We start from the raw sequence: 23,116 nt of genomic DNA, 5'->3' as shown, positions 1-23,116 counted from the left end.
ACGTAGTTACAAATCCAACCTGTGACACCAGTGCAAGTAGTCCTTCTCGGAAACATCCTGTTGTCCCCTCCAGAAAGATTCATGGGAGACCCAAAAAGGTTTGGAACATTCATGAACCAGTGTTGCTTACCAGGAGTATTCCCGACGTACCAGTCTAGAGTGGCCTTTGTGCTTTCTTACTTGGGAGGCCATACCGCGGATTGGTCGATCCCATTAGTAAACAGGGATGACCCCTTACTCCGGGATTATGCTGGTTTCCAGCGGGAATTAGAGAAACTCTTTGTTCGCCGTACACAAGGGCAGGCCGTTGACGAAGAACTGCTGTCTCTCTGACAGGGCAATCAAGACCTTTTGGCCTACGTGGCTACGTTCAATTGGCTTGTGGCTGAGGCAAACTGGCCTGAGGAGAAGCGAACCTCCTTGTACTACAGGGGTCGGCTAGGGGACCTCAAGGACGTGCTGACACAGGTGGTAAATCCGCCTGACAACTGTGTGGACTTCATTGATTTGACCATCCAACTTGATCACCGCCTACAGACCAGAAAGACTGATCGCATCTGCTCAGAGAACAGAACCTATTACATGCGTCCCAAGGAAACACCAGGTCGTCCACCTGCAGAACCCCATCCGGAACCCATGCAGTTAGGTGGTATACGTGGACCACTCATCAAGGCAGAGCGGGACCGTTGACGACAAGAACAATTGTTGTATTGCGGTCATGCTGGGCATTTTCTCTGCAATTGTACTGCCAAGCCTCCATGGAAGACGGTAGGAGCCACAGATAGAGGAAAGACTCCCACTTAGACGGAAAACTCGGGCGCCCGTCAAACTTAGAGGTCGGTTTGACGAGCGAGGAAAGAACTAATCAGACCTTGCACTTTGCTATTCCAGTGGTAGTTGTAGGCCAACAGAAACCAACCAAACTGCACGCCCTTGAAGCTTTTATTGACAGTGGCACCATCGGAAACTACATGGCTCTGGTCACGGCTGGTAGGATGGGACTCCCTGTTTGTGCCAAAGCAACCGCAGAGAACGTAACCGCTGTGGGTGGAACGCAACTACTCTCCGACCCGGTAAACCAATGCACCGCAGAAATCGTTCTGCTCTGTCACGGTGGACACAAAGAACTAATCTCCTTTGACCTCATTTCAGCCCCACAGTTTCAGATGATACTCGGCATACTGTGGCTCGAAAAGCACAATCCGGAGATAGACAGGCGCGCCAGAACGTTAACCTTCCCAAAGGAGTGCAGCCATTGTTATGGGACTACAAACCAGGTGTCTCAACTCCCACTACTCGCATCTCCCAAAACCACACCCGTGTTAGGATTGATAGGGGTCTTACCCCCTGAGTACCAAGACGTATTCGCCAAAGAACAGGCCAATACATTACCACCACATTGCGCCTACGATTGTGAAATCGATTTAATACCAGGAGCACAAGTCTCATTTAGCCGGATATACGCCTTGACTGAAGATGAAAACGTTCATCTAAAAGGTTACTTAGACCAATACCTTGCAAACGGTTTCATCTGCCCTTCAAAGTCACCCGCGGCCTCTCCCCTCTTTTTTGTCCCCAAGAAAGAGGGAGATTTACGAAATTGCATCGACTACAGGGCACTAAATCAGGTCACGGTAATGAATAGGTATCCGCTGCCCCTAATGCCTGTACTCCTGGACCAAGTAAGGAGGGCTCAGATATTTACGGAATTGGATCTCCGAAGGGCCTATCACCTGGTACACATCAAAGAAGGTGACAAATGGAAAACCGCATTTCGCACCAGGTACGGTCACTACGAATACCAAGTGATGCCTTTCGGGCTATGGAATGCCCCCGCTGCATTCCAACACTTTATGCACGATGTCCTACGAGAACTACTGGATGTATGCGCTGTAGTATATATCGACGACATCCTCATCTACTCGGCAACCCCTCAAGAACACGTGTCACATGTGCGAGCAGTTCTCCACAAGTTATGTGACAACAATCTATATGCCAAATTAGAAAAATGTTCCTTCCACGTCACCGAAGTACAATTTCTTGGTTTTGTACTCCACAAGGCATCAAAATGGACAACAGGAATGGAAGCTATGCTCACCTGGCCTCCACCCACGTCCCTGAAAGGAGTACAGAGCTTCCTCGGTTTCGCATATTTTTACCGGCGGTTCATATCTGGATTTTCGCACATGGTACATCCGATTGCCTCGCTCCTACGCAAAAATCGGACATTTGATTGGACTCCTGCGGCTGACAAGGCCTTTCTTGCTTTACATTTTTTTTGTTTTACATCTGCACCCATTTTACAACTCCAGCAGCCCAAACTCCCTTTTGTCATGGAGACTGACGCTTCCAGCGTCGCCATGGGGGCCGTCCGGTCCCAAAGGAATATAACCACTGGCCACCTTCACCAAGTAGCATTCTGGTTGAAGAAATGTTCTCCCGCAGAACTGAACTATGCAGTCACGGACAAGGAACTGCTGGCATTAAAGAAGCCCTCAAAGAATGGAGGCATTATTTGCTCGGAGCCAAACATACCATCACTATCTTAACCGATCATCGGAACATCCAATACTTGCGCAATCATCCCGACAACTCTGCTGGACCTTATTTCTGTCAGAGTATGATTTCGTGATCACTTACAGACCTGGAACCAAGAATGGCAAAGCATACGCTCTATCACGGATAGGCAAAGGGGAGGAAGCCTTCTACATCCCCGACCCAGTGAACATCATACCGGGAGACAAAATCCTAGGCCTTTGTAGAGACAGTCCTTGGGAAGAGATCAGAAAGGAGATGAGAAACAACTTGCCAAAGGAGGAACTACTGACGTGGGCCGAGAAGGGAACCAAATATTCAGTCGAAGATGGGCTGCCATATAACCGGAAACGCCTATAACTCCCAACACGAACCCTGCAGGAAGAAATTCTTACAATTTACCACAGCTAACCCATTGAAGGGCACCCTGGAATAGCAAAGACCATGGAGAAAATCAAAAGAGCCTATTGGTGGCCTACTTGGCAGCAAGACATCACCGATTTTATCAACTTGTGTAGAACTTGTGCTCAAAACAAGGCCTCAAGGCCAAAACCAGCCGGCTTATTACAACCATTGGCGATACCACCCACACCCTGGCACACCATCTCTATGGATTTCATCACGGACTTACCACCCAGCTCTGGTCATAACACTATTTTAGTGGTTGTTGACCTCTTTACCAAGATGACTCATTTTATTGCATTTAAAGGGATTCCATCAGGCCAAGACTTGGGCCAAGTCTTGCTCAACAACATTGTGAGGTTACATGGCTTCCCGTCCGTGGTGATTTCCGACAGAGGAAGCCAGTTTGTGTCACGATTCTGGAAATAATGTTGCTCTTTAGTCGGGATAGAGATCCGATTGTCTCCAAGTCGCCATCCACAAACAGATGGACAGACGGAACGCACAAACCATACTCTGGAGCAATACCTTCGTTGTCTTTTGCATCAAACTGATCGCTCCTGGACAGAAATCCTATGGATAGCAGAATATGCTTACAACAACTTGACGCACAGTTCCACACATTTGACTCCTTTTTACACACTGTATGGACTGAATCCTCGAACATTTGCGTACGACCCACCAGAGATCATCGAAATGCCAGCCATCCAGACCCTACATGAACGAATCACACAAGCCGTCAAAGACGTGACAACACACCTGTTACACAAAAGAGACACGCTGATCGTCACCGAAAAGAAGCTCCAGGCTATCGAGTAGGGGACTCTGTATGGCTAGCATCAAAATATGTCCCTTTGAAAGGGGCCCGAAAGTTCCAACCCAAATTATTGGGCCCTTTTACAAACGAAGCGATAGTGTCCTCTATGGCCATGAAGCTCCAGTTACTGCCTCAGATGCGCATCCACCCAGTGTTTCATGTTTCTTTACTAAAACCAGTACGCCCTGGGACCCGAATACAAGCACCACCTGCTCCCATAATAGTAGAGGAGGAAGAACCAGAATATGAGGTCAAACAGATCTTAGATTCCAAATTTGTTAAAAACGTCCTGTATTACTTAATAGATTGGGAGGGATATGGGCCTCAGGGACAGGTCATGGGAACCAAGTGGGAACCTACACTCTCCCTGTCTGTTACGCAAATTTCATAGAGACAATCCCACCAAGCCAGGGCCAGAGAACACACCATTGGGAGGGGCCTTGAGGGGGAGGACTGTCACGGTTACGGGCCAGGGGCAGACCTGCAGGCCCTCTTTCTGTGTGGTTCATAGGAATAGGTGGTGGAAGGCAGTCAGGAGCGGCATGGGTTAAGGCCTTGAGAACCTGGAGTGTTTCATCAGGCAAACCCCATCATCCAATCACTTTCAAGAGAACTTCCTGCTTCCTCTAACATGGACATTGGTTTCCAGCTAAAAGCAAGCAGCGCGGTCTAGTCTCTGGGCGTGGCTGCCTGTATAATGAAAAAAGTGGAATTCCTATTGATAATAGGAACTCCCGTCCCCTGCACACCTCTTGATATTGGACAACTAAAAGGTCCAAACAGAATTTAGACAGGCGTCAACATTTTTACTTATTTTTTGATTTTAGAACAACTAAATTTGTAACTCATTTAGTTTTGCATTACTTGACTAGAAAACAAATTTCAATACACACAATGTTATCTGAAAAGTATTTATCAACTTAATATTTTTAGCACTTAGTATCAACGAAAGTCGGAGTTCAATTCACTCAAAGATGCAAAAAGTACTAAACATTCTCAATGTGGAGCTCTATGCGTTTCGAGAGTGTACCTCTCTTCTTCAGGAGCAATAACTATTTCTTTAAACACAGTGTTTCCTAATGATACTAGTAATTCGAAAAAACTTTGAATGTAAATTTAAACAAATAAATCCAATTTCTGTTTCAAACACAAAACAGTATTTTTCTTTTCTCTTGACTTGAAGACTTCAAATGCCCATTTCGATGTGGAATTATGGAAACGTCATCTTATGAGACAGTTCTCTGGTGTTCTGTAAATGATAGTGATATGTGTGTTAGTGGACGATTAAATCAAAAGATCGCTATAGTGTTATTAAGGTAAGTTTCATTATTCCTACCTGTATATTGTTGTCAAGGCTTGTGCGTTTCCAAACTCTGTAGTACACTGTGTGTCGTCGTGTCTGTCCACCATAGTGCCTACTCAGCCTACATTCTACCTAAATAATAATAATGTGTGTCAAACTACAATCATATACTTTTTCGATTCTGCAGTTTTAAACTAATTTTCCATACAACAGTCAATGTATTACCTGTGTGTCACAGCGTGGATGCTAAAGATGTTAATTTCTCGCAGTTCCAACGCAGAAGTAGATTCCCGTTTGTTTTTGAAAAATCTACACGGATAATAATGTGTATAAGAATTTCTAGTAATCAACTATGTTCTAGTCATTTAAAAAAAAAAGTATATATAATGATAATTCCTCGTCCTCCTTCTTACCTCTGTAGGAGAGTTCCCTCTCCTTAAAAGTGTCCGGTAGCTTTCTCACGGGTAAAACAGTTCGCTAACCACCTTAGGTTGCTTAATGTCATGTGACGTGTAATCTCGGTCACGTGATGTCCTGGACTTCTGGGAGTTGTATTGCCCTCGGGCATACAAATTCCTCAGTGGATAAGTGAAGTTGTCAAAAGACCTACCCATTATCGTTGCAAACGGGTGAATTCACCCTGGGAATTTCATATTACTTTGTCGCACCGCCACATTATTAACCTTACAGCTTTCTCATGGGTGAAACAATTCACTAACTTAGTGTCATGTGACATTCAATCTCAGTCACGTGATGTCCTGAACTTCTGGGAGTTGTAGTGCTCGCGGGCATACAAAATAAATGCGCTATGTCGTTGTGAATGGGTACTTACACTCTGGGTGTTGCTTCTCACTTTATCACACCTAACATCAGTCAACTCATATATTTTTTTTGTATCGCGAGTGATATTAATCTTCTGGCAGTCAGAAATAATAGTAGTTGTCATCATATGGTATTTACACACATTTCTTGAAGTTATGTCTACATTCATCTCTCGAAGTTATAGTGCCTGCATTTATACATTATCAAATGGTATTCATGTTGTCTATACCTAATTTTGGTATCCTGTGTGAATATATTTGATAGTATTGAATTCTGGGAATTGTAGTGTTTTTCACTAAGTGGTGTCTAGACACATATTATTAAGATGTACATAATACATGTAAGTTGTTAAGCTCTAGACTGTCTTTCCATTATTCCACACCATTTCACCTTGATGTTTCTTATACAGCAACATGAAAGCAAATATGAAAACAAATATTGGTAAAAGAAGAGTATTCAAAGGAACGTTAATCAACCATTCTCACCGCAACAACTGCTGACTTCATCACTATTTTTTGCTATTTTTAATAGGAATACATTCCGAGAGTACTCTTCATTCATGCCTCTGGGTTCTAAGGCATCTAGTTTGTGTACCCAGAACATCTCTCTACGGGATAGGATTTGTTGTAGGTTCCCTCCTCTAGCTGGTTGTGTGATAATTTCAAGAACTACAAATTTGAGTTGTGAAATTATGTGTTTGTGATCTCTAAAATGTCTTGTAACCGGTGACTTCAGATTCCCTGTTCTTACGTTAGACGTATGTTCCGAGATACGGTCTTTCACCCGTCTCAGTGTCTGACCAACATAATACTTGCCACATGGGCAGATTAGTCCATATTTTACACATTTGTTCTCACAGCTGGCAAAATGTTGTAAGTTAATCTTCTGACCTATGTATGGATGTCTGATCATTGGACGTTGTTACATTGGCTACAATTTAAACAGGGAAATGTTCCTTTTTTTGTTTCAACAATAACCGTTGTTGTGTTGTACTTGTTCTCTCGGCCATTACCAGTGAGTCCCGTAAGTTTCTCCCTCTAGTATAGGCCATTAGTGGTGGTTTCGGAAACAGGGTGCAGAGTTGTGGATCCAATATAGTAATTTTCCAATTTTTGTATAATGTCCTTTTGATTTGTGTACTATTAGTAGAGTACTGTGACATATAGATTAGTGGGGGATTCTCCTTATCTTGTTTAGTTTTTTGAATGAGGAGATCCGATCTCTTCTTTAGTTGACATTTTTCTTTAGCCTATGTTAGAATTCTTTACGGGAATCCTCTCTCTTCAAATCATAGAATCAATTCACTCTCTGCTTCTGTATATGTATCTTTTTGAAACGATCCATTTAATTCTTTGCAGTTGGCTTAAAGGTAAATTGTTTTTCAGGTGTCAGGGATGGTGACTTGTGAAGAATAAACTGTTATTCACCTCTGTAGGTTTCCTATAGACCGTTGTTTGCAATTTCCCGTTCTCTTGGTAGATCTTTGTGTCTAGGAAATGTACTGCCGGTGTTCCGTTTTCAAGGGTGAACTTAATACGGCTGTTACATGCATTTAGATATGCGAGGAAACTTCCCAATTCTTCTTTTGTGCCTCTCCATATTCCAAAATATGTTTCAAAATAAAACATAACAGTATTTGCATATACCGGTGCCATGGCTGCCCCCATGGAGGTTCCTGATATCTGTAAATAATATTTACCTTGAAATATGAAGTAATTATTGTAAAGGATCATCTTGGCAAGTTGAATAGCAAAAGTTTTATTGGATGGAAATAATTCTTGTTGAAGTAACAACCATTCTAGGGCTTCCAGTCCTCCTTCATGCGGAATAGATGTGTAAAGGGTTGTACGTCAAGTGTGAACAATATCCATTTTTCTTCAACTTGGTCTAGCGTGTTCAAGGTGTTCAATAGATGGGTGGTATCTCTTAGATAGGTTGATGTAGCTTGAATGTATTCCTATGAAAAATAGCAAAAATTAGTGATGAAATTAGCACTTGTGGTAAGAATGGCTGATTAACGTTCCTTTGAATACTCTTCTTTTACAAATATTTGTTTTCATATTTGCTTTCATATTGCTGTATAAGAAACATCAAAGTGAAATGGTGTGGAATAATGGAAAGACAGTCTAGAGCTTAACAATTTACATATATTATGTACATCTTAATATTATGTGTCTAAAAACCACTTAGTGAAAAACACTACAATTCCCAGAATTCCATACTATCAAATATATTCACACAGGATAGACAACATGAATACCATTTGATAATGTATCCGTAGTCGGTGCAGTGTTACTGGAGTGAGTGGAAGCGTGGACCTTTGCTGCTCTGAACTTGTGTTTGCCTATTCTGACCACTTGAAGTCCCTTTTCTTTCTCCACTGCAAGAAGGAGGTTCCAGGACTCTTAAACCACCTAGACCCGCGGAGCGGAGCAGAGTCGGTGCAGAGTCACTGGAGTGAGTGGAAGAGTGGACCTTTGCTGCTCTGGAATTGTGTTTGCCTATCCTGACCACTTGGAGTCCCTTTTCTTTCCCCACTGCAAGAAGGAGGTTCCAGGACTCTTAAAGCACCTACACCCGCGGAGCGGAGCGGAGTCCCTGGAAGTCCACAGAAGTCCGCGGTGTGCCCCTAACACCTACAGCACATACAGCACCTACAATAGCAGCACCACAGTACAACGCTTCCAATATATCTTGCAGGTAAACCCATGCCACCCGGCACCTTACTGTATTCACTATTAAAAGTCGCGCCGCGTGGGGACTGCGGGGAAAACTTTGACCCACGTGGCTGTACATCATACCCCCCCCCCCAAGCAAAGAGTTGGGCAACGTCTAACATATCAAATGTCCTGAACTGTGGGACACAAAATGTTTGCTCACAAAAACGTCTCTTGCAACGTTCTGGGACCCCTGCTTTCCTCCCAGACCCACAACAAACAAATACCCAAACAAACCCTAGTGACTCTAGTAACTGCGAGGGGACTGTGGAAACCCTATCCTTTGACCCTCGCGGCCTACTTTATTATTAACCCTTTCCTCTCTGAAACATTCCGAAATTTTGGCTTCACCTCAGTGATAGACTATTGCTGCATCAAAGACTTTTGTAACTTTGCACCCCCCCGATTCACCTCGCCTGAGCGCCTCCTTTCGGCGGACCGAGTCTCTTTCCATTTCCGCTGTTCCCGGAGTGCTGTGGTCGCAGGGGCGGCGAGCATCCCTCAGTGCCGCGTGTCTCGCTGGGGCCGTCTGGAGCCCCTTTGTGTGCGGAGGGTTTAGGCTCTCCAGCCCAGCGGGTCTGCCCGCGGATGTCCCTGTGGTGGGTGCAGGGTGTGTGCTGGGACTTGTAGCCCCCCTGTCTTTGAGGCTTCCTCTCCCGGTGCGGAGAGTCGAGCGACCGCGGCGGCTTCCCGGCTCTGACGAGGCCCCGCCCACGCAACAAAAATAACATCCTACCATGCCAGGCAAGCAGGGCTCTACAACAAACCAGCCCCCCAGTGGTCAACTAGCTGCACTACGGATGCAAACAAGACTGCAATCCGGCAAAGTACACCTAATGCAACGTTCAAACACCAACCAAAACAGTTCATTTATGCCTAATGAAAATATCGGTCTTACAGAAAAAACAATAGTTAGCGAAACCACTACAAACATGAAGCCGATAGAAGGCCTTCAACAAACCTCCTCTACAGATACCATGTCTGAACTAGCAATCACTGACGATATCTCCTCTGAGTTCTGCACCGCATTGCAGATAACTCTTTCACAGTTAACCACGTCAACACCACAAACAGACACACTGCTTGGCATTCATAAACTTGAATTCTGCCACATAGAAGCTACGTCCCGGACAAGTCAATTGGAGAAGATTGATGCCCCGAGCACAGACCCAAATAGCAGTCACCAACAACAGAATTCAAGCTCATTAGATCCTGATAATTCTATCCACCCTAACCTACAACACGCCACACCTCATCAGCAAAAAGTTACTCTACCCCTAGGAACCAACCAGATTCTCAATTTAGCACAGTACCTTCACAAACTCGGGAATACCAAAAAAAAGAGCAAAGCTGGCCAAAGCGAGATAGAAATCCCTGCATGAACGCAGAACGAAATCAGAACTACATGATTTGCTGCCTCAAGCAGTTTCGAAGCAATGTCTGCAGCGCCTATCGCTGGACCTAACGGAGATTGAAGCCCTAACAGAGCTTCAAGAAAACAAAAGGAAGACAACCAAAAACACTTGGGACCAACTACAAACTTCACAAAGTGATAGCTGCAGACCATTCACAAGTGCCAAAACTCACCAAACAACAAGCACACCACTGCCGGCCTTGAATGCAAGTATGCAGCATCTACGGCAGCCCAATTGTGAGAATAAACCTTACCTATCTGATCCTTATCAAACTCTTCCTACGCCTAATCCACCTCAACAGCAAGAGTCGATCCCTACAACGATGGTGGATCTTCAAAACATGCTGGTTACAGTCTGCACTCAAGCCCTAATTCCGTATATGAGACTACAAGAAGCACAGGCTGACTCCGCGCCGGACCAAGCCTCAATTTTAGCTTCAGTTTACTCGAAGCAAAAAATCCAGGAGGTATTGATGATTAAAATAGAAGGCCGGATCCAAGCAGAGGCTGAAACCAGTGCATCCTGTCAACAAAGGCTAGCTTACATAGCACTAAAGGAAAGAATAGAAAAAGCACATATTACTGATGCACTGATACAACTGATGCACACTAATATTTAGCTAATTCTGCACAAAATCAAGAGCCTCAGCGAGACACAATATTTAGTTTAAAAAACTTGGAAACACAAACGGATCATCTGGACCCCCGCTCTCATGAGACAGATACTGGACCCTCCTCAGATTTAGGCAATAGAGGAAGTATTTTAGATTGCTTAATTAATTTAACTACTGAACCACAAACTGCAACAAGAGATCCAGCTAACTATCCGGAAGTACTCCGAGTGTCCCGTAAAAACAAAGGACTCCTATAGTATCTTCGACTCGACACGGCCACACATCAACGCCAATCCTGGCCACCAGAAAACAAAAAAACAATATAAACAACATCAAAAAGGCTCACGGGCTTTCTTACGCAATCTCAATTTCCCAGCGAATTACACCACAAAACCACCAAGACCTACACCACAACAGACCTCGATCCGACCTATTACAGAACCAGATCCCACAATTATGCCAAAACCACCAATCATCACTAGGGAAGCGTATTTACCTGATACAGAGAAAGCTGAGACAGAACTATTATTAAACTTATCCACATATTCAAGCAATCATAACGAAGCCGTGATCAGGAAGAGACCCAATTAGATGAATCTGCTCAACTTGCCATTGATTACTATGAACAGACACAGTCAGACCTGCAATCCATGATGGATCCTGTTGATGAGAACCATGGAGATGCTTCTTTTCAAATTCCTACTATCGACCTAGACGGCTCTTACATCTCGCAAACCTCATTAGATGTTTCAAGTTTCAACAAATCGGCGCCTGCCGCCTTGAAACTTCCTTCTTTCACTGATCCACGAGAAAAATCTTCAAAGAACAGGCTCCAACTTGCTAGATTTGATAAGCAACATGACAATCTAATCCTCAATAGGACAAATACTTTACGTCTCTTTCATGCCATTCCAGCGCTGAGAATAGTTACTACTAAAGACATACACCTAATCGAATTTATGGATCACAAAAAATTGCGATCGAATGTGCTACATTGAAGACTCTACGTTTGATTGAAGCCCACACCGAAGATTTCCGAACGTTGGGATTTCATTTCAGAGTCACAGACACAACATTTGACTCCAAATTTGAACAAGAGAGAGACGAAACGATCAATACAACAATATACTCATCATTAAGGTCCAGTGAAAGTCGTTACTCTGATAACCGTATCGCCTTCCAAGAACGATCAATAAAACTTGTGACAGAGTCCACCCATTATGATAGACACCAGTCGGTGAAGGAACGACAACCAATATGGAGAGACATGAGTCACTCAACCACATCTACCAACGTGAGCGTCCAAGAAGCCACTTAGCAACGATCGCATCAAGATCTATACTCCTTGACAATTTGCTCATGGAACACCCAAGGTCATCTTCATCTGTACCAATCGACGCGACCTGAACGAACAAATTCTGAGATTATTTGTCTCCAGGAAACATGGCTTCATCAAAAACCAGTATGCGATGGATACACTGCCTACATGAACCCAGCGATTCGCCGGCAAAAAGGACGCCCCTCTGCTGGTCTTCTAACTTTTATCAAAATGGGCACTCACTTCAATGTAATAGAAGCGCAAGATATCACTCCGTGGAGCCAGAGACTTATTATACAACACGAACAGATTCCCGAGAAGAACTCCATACAAGATCTTCTGATAACCGGACACACTCAATACATGAGTATTTTCAATTTATATTGGAATCCCATCAAAATATCTGCTGACCTGTTCTTAGATTCGTTCTTTACAACAATGGACGAAGACATCTTGAAATAGCCTGGAATTACATTTATCATATGCAGTGATTTGAACATCCATCTTTTTTCCTCCGATGGCGAAGAGCTCGCAGAACATCTGCTAGAACCACATGCTTGGCAATGGTCTAAAGAAATGACAGACCGAAACATGATGCGGCTTGATGCCCGAAATCCATCTTCCAACTCATTTACTCCAACGTGGTCATGCGGAACTAGTAATGGGATCATCGATTATATTTACTGTTCAGGGAGCATCAAAGACCCCATACGCCGGATGGAAAATATTGCCATCAAGGTCAGCGATCATTACATCTTGATCAGATCATGGTCCAACAGCAGAGAACCACCACTGCGACTTCAATTACCAGAGTTGGAAGCCAATACTAGGGCAACAAGAATGAAATTATCACAACCTGAAATAAAGTCTCTCCCAGATATATTCATCAACACAACGATGATAGATGAATCCAAACTAAATTATGAATGGATTCTACAAACGTTTCACCAACATCCAACTATTGGACACCTACCGAGAAACCACCACCACCATGCCTACAGCCGAACTATAGCTTTAAGGAAAAAAGTCCTAAAATCTCAGATCAGACAATTGAAGAAACAACCTAATCCAACCAAGTATATTCAGATTAAACATCTCAAACAAAGATACAAGAACTGGCTGAAAAATGCCAAGATGACACACAAAATGATGCAGAGAACATGTTAAGAGCCATGGGATGGAAACTGTTGAATGAAACATCAGCTACAGTCGACTATATGATCTCTGAGGTCCCCGAAACAAGCTGGATCACCCACTACCACCAGCTATATCAAAAACGCCCACCGGTCGGCTGCGATGAACCAACAACCCTGCAACCAAACTGGAAGTTCAAGTGGGATCTCGCAGATATAAATGATGCAATACGCAACCTAAATGTATCTCGGGCCCCTGGTCCAGATGGCCTATCAAATGCCATTATAAAAAAGAACCCTGACACATGGGCAGCCTTCTGCAGCCATCTATTTGCATTGATAAACCGCACAAAACGAATTCCTGCCTCATGGTAAAGAGCAACAATAATCCCAATTTACAAGCAAGGACCAACTGAGAATCCATCTAATTACAGGCCTATTGCGCTTTTGGACCCGTTGGGAAAAGTTTTTGCAAATATCCTTCTTTTGAAACTGAACCAATGGGCCACCACAGCAAACAGACATGCCATCCGGCAAACTGGCTTTGTAAAAAACGTTGGGACCAACATAAACTTACTCATCTTAAACCTGCTCAAACATGAAACCATCAGATCCAGTACCCCGACTTATGCGGCCTTCATCGATCTGCATCTCGCTTTTGATAAAATCAACAGAAACATCCTATGGGAGAAATTGTCAAAATGGGGCTGCCATAACAACATACTGGAACCAATAAAGTTGCTATATTCAACTACACAAGTGCAGATCCGTTTGAGTAAGAGTGGTCTTGTCACGAAACCAATAAAAACATGGCACGGTCTCAAGCAAGGCTGCCCACTGGCTGCAGCCCTGTAGAATTTGTACACTTCAGACTTTGAAGAGACTATAGCTACTCTGCAAATGAATCCACCAAAATTAAACTCAACAGCAATTCCAATGATTTTTTATGCCGATGATATTGCAATCTTTGTCAAAACCCAGAGAGGCCTGCAGACTGCCCTGAATAACATCCAAGACTACATGGATACAAATCAGTTCGAAATAAATACCAGGAAAACTAAGATCATGTTGTTAACTAAGCAAAAGGGCCCTTCTCAGAAAAGACCATCATTCTTTCTACAGAAGGAAAAAATTGAGCAAGTTCAAACAATTAAATATCTAGGGGTCTGGCTCAATAAATCCTCTGTCGAGCAACCATGGATTGATCACCTGAAAGGCAAAGCACACCCTCTAGCGCGCCAAGACCTAGTACTACATAAAAAATTTGGGAAATATTCTACGAAGCCAATCGTAATTTTCTTCAAACAAAAAGTTGTACCCATCTTGACATACGGCGGTGAGTCAATGATAAACCTACCAATAATTGTGTGGGTCCAATTGGAACGAATCTTTTGGACAAAGGTATTAGCCATCCCAAAATCCATTCCAACATCAAGAATTTGTTTTGAACTTGGCCTGCAATCAATCATATGGTGGAAACAAGCAATAACGAGAAGATTCCAGCCTTGAACATTCTTCGTCCAGTCACTGGAAACATCAACGCAACGGCTCTGAATAAATGGAAGGAATTCCTCAATGAAGAAAGGATAAAATATGACATATCATTTGAAACCTTAGTGTGCAGACCCCAAAGAGCCAAAATCCAAATTGAAAGATTCGACTGGATATCAACAATAAAAGAAAAAGACGGATACAAACTGACGTTAAACTGTACCACCGAAGTTAGAGCCTTAAATGTGATCCCTCGTTATCTGAACTTGTTTCCTGACCGTCTTATACGAGACACCTTCATGCGGCTGCGTCTTAATGTTCTTCCAACTCAACAAATCCTTGGGATACGAGCACAAAAAACCCTTCGAAATCAGACATGCAGGTACTGCAAGGAAGAAGCCAGTATTGAAACTCTACATCAATTATTTATGCAATGCCCAGCCTTAGCAGATGAACGCTTTGCAGTTGGTAGGCTCTACATGAAATCCAACAAATCCATGGACCCTGAAGAACGATGGGCACACATCTTATCTGGCAACAACATTTCCATGACGACTGCGGTTATTCGCTTCTGGCAAACAATCCAGACACAATTAATGCCTGGCCATGGACAATTACCTTTCCTTAGATAATTCATATTAATTTGTTAAATCCTTTTGTATGAACTAATGTAATGAGCCATTTGACAAATGTAAGGTTTAAAGTTATAAACCATATGCATTTTAAAATAAAAAATAAATTTAAAAAATGTATAAATGCAGGCACTATAACTTCGAGAAGTGCATGTAGACATAACTCTGAGAAATGTGTGTAAAAACCATATGATGACAACTACTATTATTCCTGACTGCCAGAAGATTAATATCACTCGCGATACTAAATAAATATGAGTTGACTGATGTTAGGTGTGATAAAGTGAGAAGCAACACCCAGAGTGTACGCACCCATTCACAACAACATACCGCATATATTTTGTATGCCCGCAAGCACTACAACTCCCAGAAGTTCAGGACATCACGTGACTGAGATTGAATGTCACATGACACTAAGTTAGTGAATTGTTTCACCCGTGAGAAAGCTGCAAGGTTAATAATGAGGAGGTGCGACAAAGTAATATGAAATTCCCAGGGTGAATGCACCCGTTTGCAACGATAATGGGTAGGTCTTTTGACAACTTCACTTATCCACTGAGGAATTTGTATGCCCGAGGGCACTACAACTCCCAGAAGTCCAGGACATCACGTGAGCGAGATTACACGTCACATGACATTAGATTGCACGTCACATGACATTAAGCAGCCTAAGGTGGTTAGCAAACTGTTTTACCCGCGAGAAAGCTACCAGACTCTTTTAAGGCAAGGGAACTCTCCTACAGAGGTAAGAAGGAGGACGAGGAATTATCATTATATATACTTTTTTTTAACAAAATGACTAGCACATAGTTGATTACTAGAAATTCTTACACACATTATCTGTGTAGATTTTTCGAAAACAAACTGGAATCTACTCCTGCGAGAAATTGACATCTTTAGAATCCACGCATATATTGACTGTTGCATGGAAACTTAGTTTAAAACTGCAGAATTGAAAAAGTATATGATTGTAGTTTGAAACATATTATTATTATTTAGATAGAATGTAGGCTGACTAGGCACTATGGTGGATAGACACGACACACAGTGTACTACAGAGTTTGGAAACGCACAAGCCTTGACAACAATATACAGGTAGGAATAATGAAACTTACCTTAATAACACTATAGCGATCTTTTGATTTAATCGTCCACTAACACACATCACTATCATTTACAGAACACCAGAGAACTGTCTCATAAGATGACGTTTCCATAATTCCACATCAAAATGGGCATTTGAAGTCTTCAAGTCAAGAGAAAAGAAAAATACTGTTGTTTTGTGTTTGAAACAGAAATTGGATTTATTTGTTTAAATTTGCATTCAAAGTATTTTCGAATTACTAGTATCATTAGGAAACGCTGTGTTTAAAGAAATAGTTATTGCTCCTGAAGAAGAGAGGTACACTCTCGAAATGCGTAGAGCTCCACATTGAGAATGTTTAGTATTTTTTGTATCTTTGAGTGAATTGAACTCTGACTTTCGTTGATACTAAGTGCTAAAAATATTAAGTTGATAAATACTTTTCAGATAACATTGTGTGTAATGAAATTTGTTTTCTATTCAAATAATGCAAAACTAAATGAGCTACGGATTTAGTTCTAAAATCAAAAAATTAGTAAAAATTGTGACACCTGTCTAAATTCTGTTTGGACCTTTTAGGTGTCCAATATCGAGAGGTGTGCAGGGGACGGGAGTTCCTATTATCAACGGGAATTCCACTTTTTTCATTATATTACTGACCTTTGATACTGATGTTGTTTGTTTTCTCCCCCGCACCCTTAAAGAGTACTTAACAATTGTACAAGCCATTGGAGCTCATTTAGAACATAGGGTGTGCAGTTTCTTTTTGCATTTTCTAGTGGCTGCTTATATAAGCCATGCCCAGAGACCACCATGTGCTTCATGTGAATTCTGTATCACACGCTTACCCGGACCTCTCCCCTTACCTGTTATCTCTGTGTGGATTTCGCGACCGCCAGCTTTGAGGCAGATTGAAGAGCTTATGGTGGGTCCTTCTCTGGAGTCTCTCGCCTGCGTCCTGCAGCTCCCACAGCATACCAGCAACTGAAAAGAAAGACCAGAACAGGTGATTAACAATGGGCTTACATCAGGACTTCCTTCACTCTCTGAGACCGCCTACTGATACTCACCTCTGGTGCGCGGTCTTCGTCTGGAACTGCTTCTGGTCCTGCCTCTTACTCCTTCATCCGTCCAGTACCATAGTGCCTCTCGGCTCAGACCTGTGAAAGAAAAAGACAAAGGTTAGAATCCGAAAACTTTCGCTCTGCACGCTCTCCGCATTCAGACTGTAAATCACGCAATGCAAGTAACCCAGTGAGGCAACTGGGATATTGAACTTACCTGGTATCAGAACTTACCTGTTAGCCCAACTCAGAATCCAGTGAGTGGAATGGTTTCCTGAACTTACGGTTGGTGCAAGAAGACCGAGCAGTGAGGCAACTGGTCTTGGAGTTAATCTGAACTAAAAGACATATCTGAACATTAGCCATTACTAGCGGCCATCTCCAACTATGCCTACCGGGCCCCACACACAGCGCCCCTGCAAGAGCAGAATGGAGAGCTTACCAAGTTAAACCAAAAGGTGAGTCATACCCTAGTTAGGGGGGGAACTAAACTTCTAGATTTAAAAGGACTGGGAAGAGCGGTGGGATTTGGGCTATTCACCTCTCCTCTAAAACGTCACCTTTCTTGGCAGATAGTCCTTCCAGCCGTAGTGGGCAAGTAGGAAGTGAGGGAAGAGCCAGAGAACTCCATCGCTCCCGCAGAGACTCAGGTAAGCGTGACAAGTTCTCTCATAAGATGCTTACTAAAATGGCTGGGGCACTGTGACAGGAGATACCAGATTATCCAAAATTGTTACTATGAGGTATATGGAGCGAATCCTCTTTTAACCGATATGACCAGCTCTTCTTAGCCACTGCGTCAATGATAGTTAAACGTTACTGTAGGGGTGGGCCCCTTATCACCTTAACCCAAAGCGGGCCCACCACTTAAGGAACAAGTGCACATTTGTACGTAAAGTAAGTTTATTGTACAATCGTCCGGGGAGGAACTAGATGGCACAGTCAGGCCAAACGAACTCAAGTCTCATCGAACCACACAAGTTGACACATTACGTCATTTTTGCAACAGTTAAAACACTCCCATATATTGTATTACAAGCCACTCCCCACATGTGTTTGGACAAAACCTATTCAAAGAAATCCCATCTTTCTCCAATTTTTCCATTCTCGTAGGCCACATATGTTAACTACCATCTTCAGATCATATTCATAGCTCATCCTTTCTTGGGATTCATCCATGATAGGTCATGACATCATCACATAATTGAGCATTTGTTTTACAAACATTCATTACTATTAGCATCTGGCCTGATCCCTTTAACCCTAACTGTAATGAACACTTGTGTATAGGCGGTTATAAATACTATATCATATCATATATCACATGGTTTGGGTGAATACTTCAGGCAACACGAGGAAGGCTGAATAAACAAGTTCTCTTTGAACTGATAACTATCTCACCCACCCCGGCTTACTGACTCAGTTGAAACAATCTAATCTAGATGACTACCATTCCAACATGCACGACACATCTGAGAATAGAATTGCAATTCCTGGGTATCGATTACTTTAAACTCGAGCGTTACTTCACCCCATATTAATTGGCCGATACTTCTGCGAAACCTCAATGTACTTAAATAAATTACATCTGTCTCCTGCGGAACTACCAAGCCATAAGCATTGTGTCCTTTTCAACAGCTGACCATCTGCTTGGTTAATCATTGTTCCTCTCCTAGCCCTCAATCCTGCAGAACTAGTTTTTCTCAGCCACCTGAAAGTTACTACACAAACTTCTGGCTGCAAAGTCTACATAAATTCATGAAGCTTGCTAGGTACAGATTTATACATTTCCTTTGTATATTCCTCAGTGTGCATGCATGTGCAATAAATATCATCTCTCCTTTACAGTAGGTTCTTCAAGACAGGCCCCTTCTTCACATGCACATTCAAAAACTCCTTGTCAGTTTCTCGGTACTTGGTAGCACACCATGTGTGAATCTCGTATATTTTTCATTTGGCAGTTTTAGCATTTTATCTTTCTACATTCGTGCAAATCTAATATGCATTAATTTAAACTAAAGTAACATATCCCATTCACAATTAACTACACTCGATACATATGAAATTGCAACATCGCACCCAGTTCGCTGAACCTCCCCCGTTACAAATATGGCGTGCGCAACATGAACCCCTCATCATTCTAGGGACCCTTCCTGACCACCCCAACATAACATTGCGATGTTATGGGGAGTGGTGAAATACCAAGCTATGCAAAATGGTACTCTGACAATGCTGTCTGTATGTTGATTGAGGAACAAATTTATAATTCCCGTTGATGCCCCAATAAATCTCAGAGGATCTGGGATAAATGGAGGAATGCTTGATCGGGCTGAGTGGTCCAAAATAGGGGGGATTGTGGAAAGTGTAAGACATGCGTACTTTCTGTAGCCTTGATGTTGTTTCTGGTACAAAAGGCCATGAAGGTTATGTTCCACCTAAAGACCGGTTTTATTAAAAAAAACATAATTTCTTCATGTAAACTGCTTTTGATTCAATACAAAAGTTGAGTTGGTCATAATTTGAAATGTATGTTACATTGATGACAAGTCTGTATGACTGTCATAGGTTGGTGTTGAACCCATTTTCTTTTTATTTTTACTTTTCTTTATTGAGCATTTTTGAGGTTAACAAAGCACATAAGTAGAAAAATGATTCCTCGAATTATCCCCTTCCCCTCATCGAATGGGTGAAGTTGGGTAACAATTGAAATTTATAACGTTAGCTCTACACAAGTCTGTTCCAATGTGGTAACCTCTTACCCCTCCATCCCCCCCTACCTCCTGAGGTTGACAACATTTTCAATTTTAATTTTCCTTTGTAGTCTGTGGATCACTGGCCAATTTAATTCTCCTTTTGCCAAAGCCTTATTTTGCAAGCTCATTTAAGCCACTCATATCCTACTAACAATATTTAACTGACCATGCTGCCACAAATGACTTTCCATGCAGTGGGTTTATGCATTTATCTGAAAATGTAGGTGGGAAAGCTGCTAGCTCACCTTTAAACTGGTTATTTCAATGGAGTGCAAGGTGTTTGCATGATCATCTAATACTCTATAATCTCTGTGCAGGTTTAGATAAACTTCATCTGTCAACCACCTCCAGCGGCTCTGAGACAGCAACACCATCTGCAAATGGCCACCAGAAAGCACTGTGAAATATACAATCAAATATCCTCTGTCAAGGCTTCAGACCACAACTGAACAACATTCCTCTTGTCGTCCTCCAACAGCGCTTAACTTTATTTTCCTGTTGGTATTTGGGGCTTAAATGTGTATGGTTATCCTATTTCTTTCCATATTCCATTCTTCCGTGATGCTCAAATTGATTAGAGGCTATTTCCACTATTTCCAGAAGATGCTTTTGGTCCTCTTTGCCATACTCTACAGTTAATAAAGTTGGATCCCAGAGGATGTGTACACAATGCTAACCCTTTTCCAATTGTATGGACTGATTTTAAATGGAATCAGTAATTGGGGACTTTGAAATGTATATGTTGGCTTCCCGTTTCACTGGAGATTATTTTGTGTGTATTATAGTATAGTGTATTGACTTTACTTTTCATTGCTCTGGTTTCAGAAACTAAAAAAGGAGAAATCAAGTATCTGATTACTAAGTGTTTTAATGATTGAGCATTGTACTGATTGAAATGCCTAGATTTCTCTACTATTAAAATGTATATAGTTCAAAAGTGACAGGGAAACTGACATTGGCTCTGCACACTGAGTACTATTTGTTTTCTGCCTGTTAAAACTCTTCCTCCATTTGCCCTTCCTCATTCCCCATTCACAGCTTCTAACACTTTCCCTTTTAACACCTGAAGCCAAAACAGATAATTGGAATGTGAGACCTAACTTCATTTTCCTGTCTGTAATCTATAAAAGTGATTTTCTAATGTTAGTCAACTTTTCATTGTTAAAACCTAGTGTCTTCACTTGTGAAGTTTGCTTAGTCATTAGAACAGTTGGAGTTCAGGAGCCAGTGTTCCCCTTTCAACATGTTTTCCCTGGCTATCCCTGGAGCACCTATCACAGCCCCACGAATGGAGGTCGTTGTTAGTTGGGAGTAGTAACTGAGAAGCAAGACGAGAAAAAGAAGGGTAGCTGAGCCATAACTTCTGGAAATCCTGTATAGCTTTATGTTGGGTCCAATCACAATACCTTCCCTTTCAACTGCTGCTTCTTGGAACTACTGATCAGGCGCACTTCTCAAGAATGGAATTTGGGATCTGTAATTCAGATAGTTTCTGCCTGCAAGCATTTTCTCAGAGATGGTCTATGTGCTGACTGTTCCTTCTCTAGCTGACAGTTTTTTCTGTACCATATATGCTAAAAATGTGCCACTTGTCCAGTCTCGCCTTTAACAATCAATGAGGAGTTTGTCAAAATGTAGACCATTAGTGCTTCTGTTTTCAAAAGATCACCAATGCAGGTTTTACAGAATGCACAAATTCTGAGTATAAGCTGTGTTTATAACACCAGCCGTATGGAATGTTACACTTCATTTTTTTTGTATAAAGCAGGCAAAAGGGAACTGAATTGTTCTACATTCAAATCGGACTAGATGTTACATGTGGTGCAATAACTGATCTTTTTTTATAACTGTCTCACTCATGAAAGCAACATGGAGGTAAAATTGCCATGCCATATACAATTCATAGTATGTGAATGCAAACTCAGGGGTCAAAGCAGATTTTGACAGCTTTTGGCATATAATCAGATGCCTGGCACTGCTTTAGCAAGTCGTGCCATTATGCACCAAAGGGATTCTTAGAGATGTCTTGCATGGCAGTCTGAATTCTGATTTTAGGCCACTGTACATGTTTGTTGTTTGGTAAACGTGTTTTTTTTTATAGCTATTTGTTGTCACTTAGTCAAGTAAGATGCATTCGGTAATTAGTATTTTTTTACATTGTAATTTTAAAGACTTTGTTTTTGATATGCAGTGTTATTGATGAAACCATGTTTTTGGGTGTCCTTAAAGAAGATGCTATTGAATGGTGCAGAAGAAAAGTCCATTTGTACCAGTTTGAGTTTTATGAATGTCCATATTCAGTAAAGATTTAATCGTAGCGATTTTTGCTGAATGCAAGTATAACTATCTGAGCCTCGTGCATAGCATTGACTGTTGCAAAGAATGTTGTCTTTATCGTTGCACACCACTGCAGCATACATTGCAAATGTATGCCACCAAAGTTTGTTTTCCCTGAAAACACTTCTTATGTTTACAGTATCATTGTAACTTCTCATTATCAATTTAAGGCAGTAATCCTTAATGTTTGAAGGCTCTACTGACTTAACTGTAAGGCGCGCCATGAGTGTATGCACCTTAAAGCCGAGGTGTGTATGCGATGAAGGACTGTGTTGAATGAGTAGTAAAGCAATGATCTGAGACATTGTTGCTACAAAAATGTGACATTTTTGATAAGTCTTAAAACTAGAATAAACAAAAATTTACTGTTTACTTACATTCACTGTGACGTGCCTCTTTTCAGTTTTTATTGCCTTAAATGTTTATCATCCACATGACAGTTTACTAAACATGTATGCTTTTTATATGAATGGTAGGAATAAATGCAAATTTACTTGAAAGGTATTACGTACGTTTTGCGCAGTAAATCTGTTAAAGATTGACATGGTGTGACTAATCCTGCTTCTCGTTGTTGGTTCTAGAAATATAGCTTGTTTTTCTTTCAAATCCCAGATTTGTTGGTTTTGATTAACTGCGTGTGTTGTGTGACTCCCTACTGATCAATTCTCCTACAATTTCTG

At 41.9% G+C, this 23,116-nt stretch overlaps 1 protein-coding gene across 4 annotated transcripts in view; it reads left to right on the top strand.

Moving 5' to 3' along the window:
• The window catches only part of LMBR1 (limb development membrane protein 1), a 1,168,513-nt gene extending 1,145,699 nt beyond the window's left edge, over positions 1-22,814 (top strand). For all 4 annotated transcript variants that reach the window (XR_011303315.1, XM_069647966.1, XM_069647967.1 and 1 more), the window contains one exon: positions 20,417-22,814. Coding sequence is in view for 3 of the 4 variants with exons in the window: in XM_069647966.1 (XP_069504067.1) it covers positions 20,417-20,502 (86 nt within the window). In the remaining variant the exon portion in view is untranslated. The remainder of the gene's footprint in view (positions 1-20,416) is intronic.
• Positions 22,815-23,116: the final 302 nt, after the last annotated feature.

The sequence above is a fragment of the Ambystoma mexicanum genome, chromosome 2q, assembly GCF_040938575.1.
Source record: "Ambystoma mexicanum isolate Mex_15411 chromosome 2q, UKY_AmexF1_1, whole genome shotgun sequence".
Classification (NCBI taxonomy): domain Eukaryota; kingdom Metazoa; phylum Chordata; class Amphibia; order Caudata; family Ambystomatidae; genus Ambystoma; species Ambystoma mexicanum.
The sequence above is the reverse complement of the archived record's forward strand: the minus strand, read 5'-3'. Positions and strand labels throughout refer to the sequence as shown.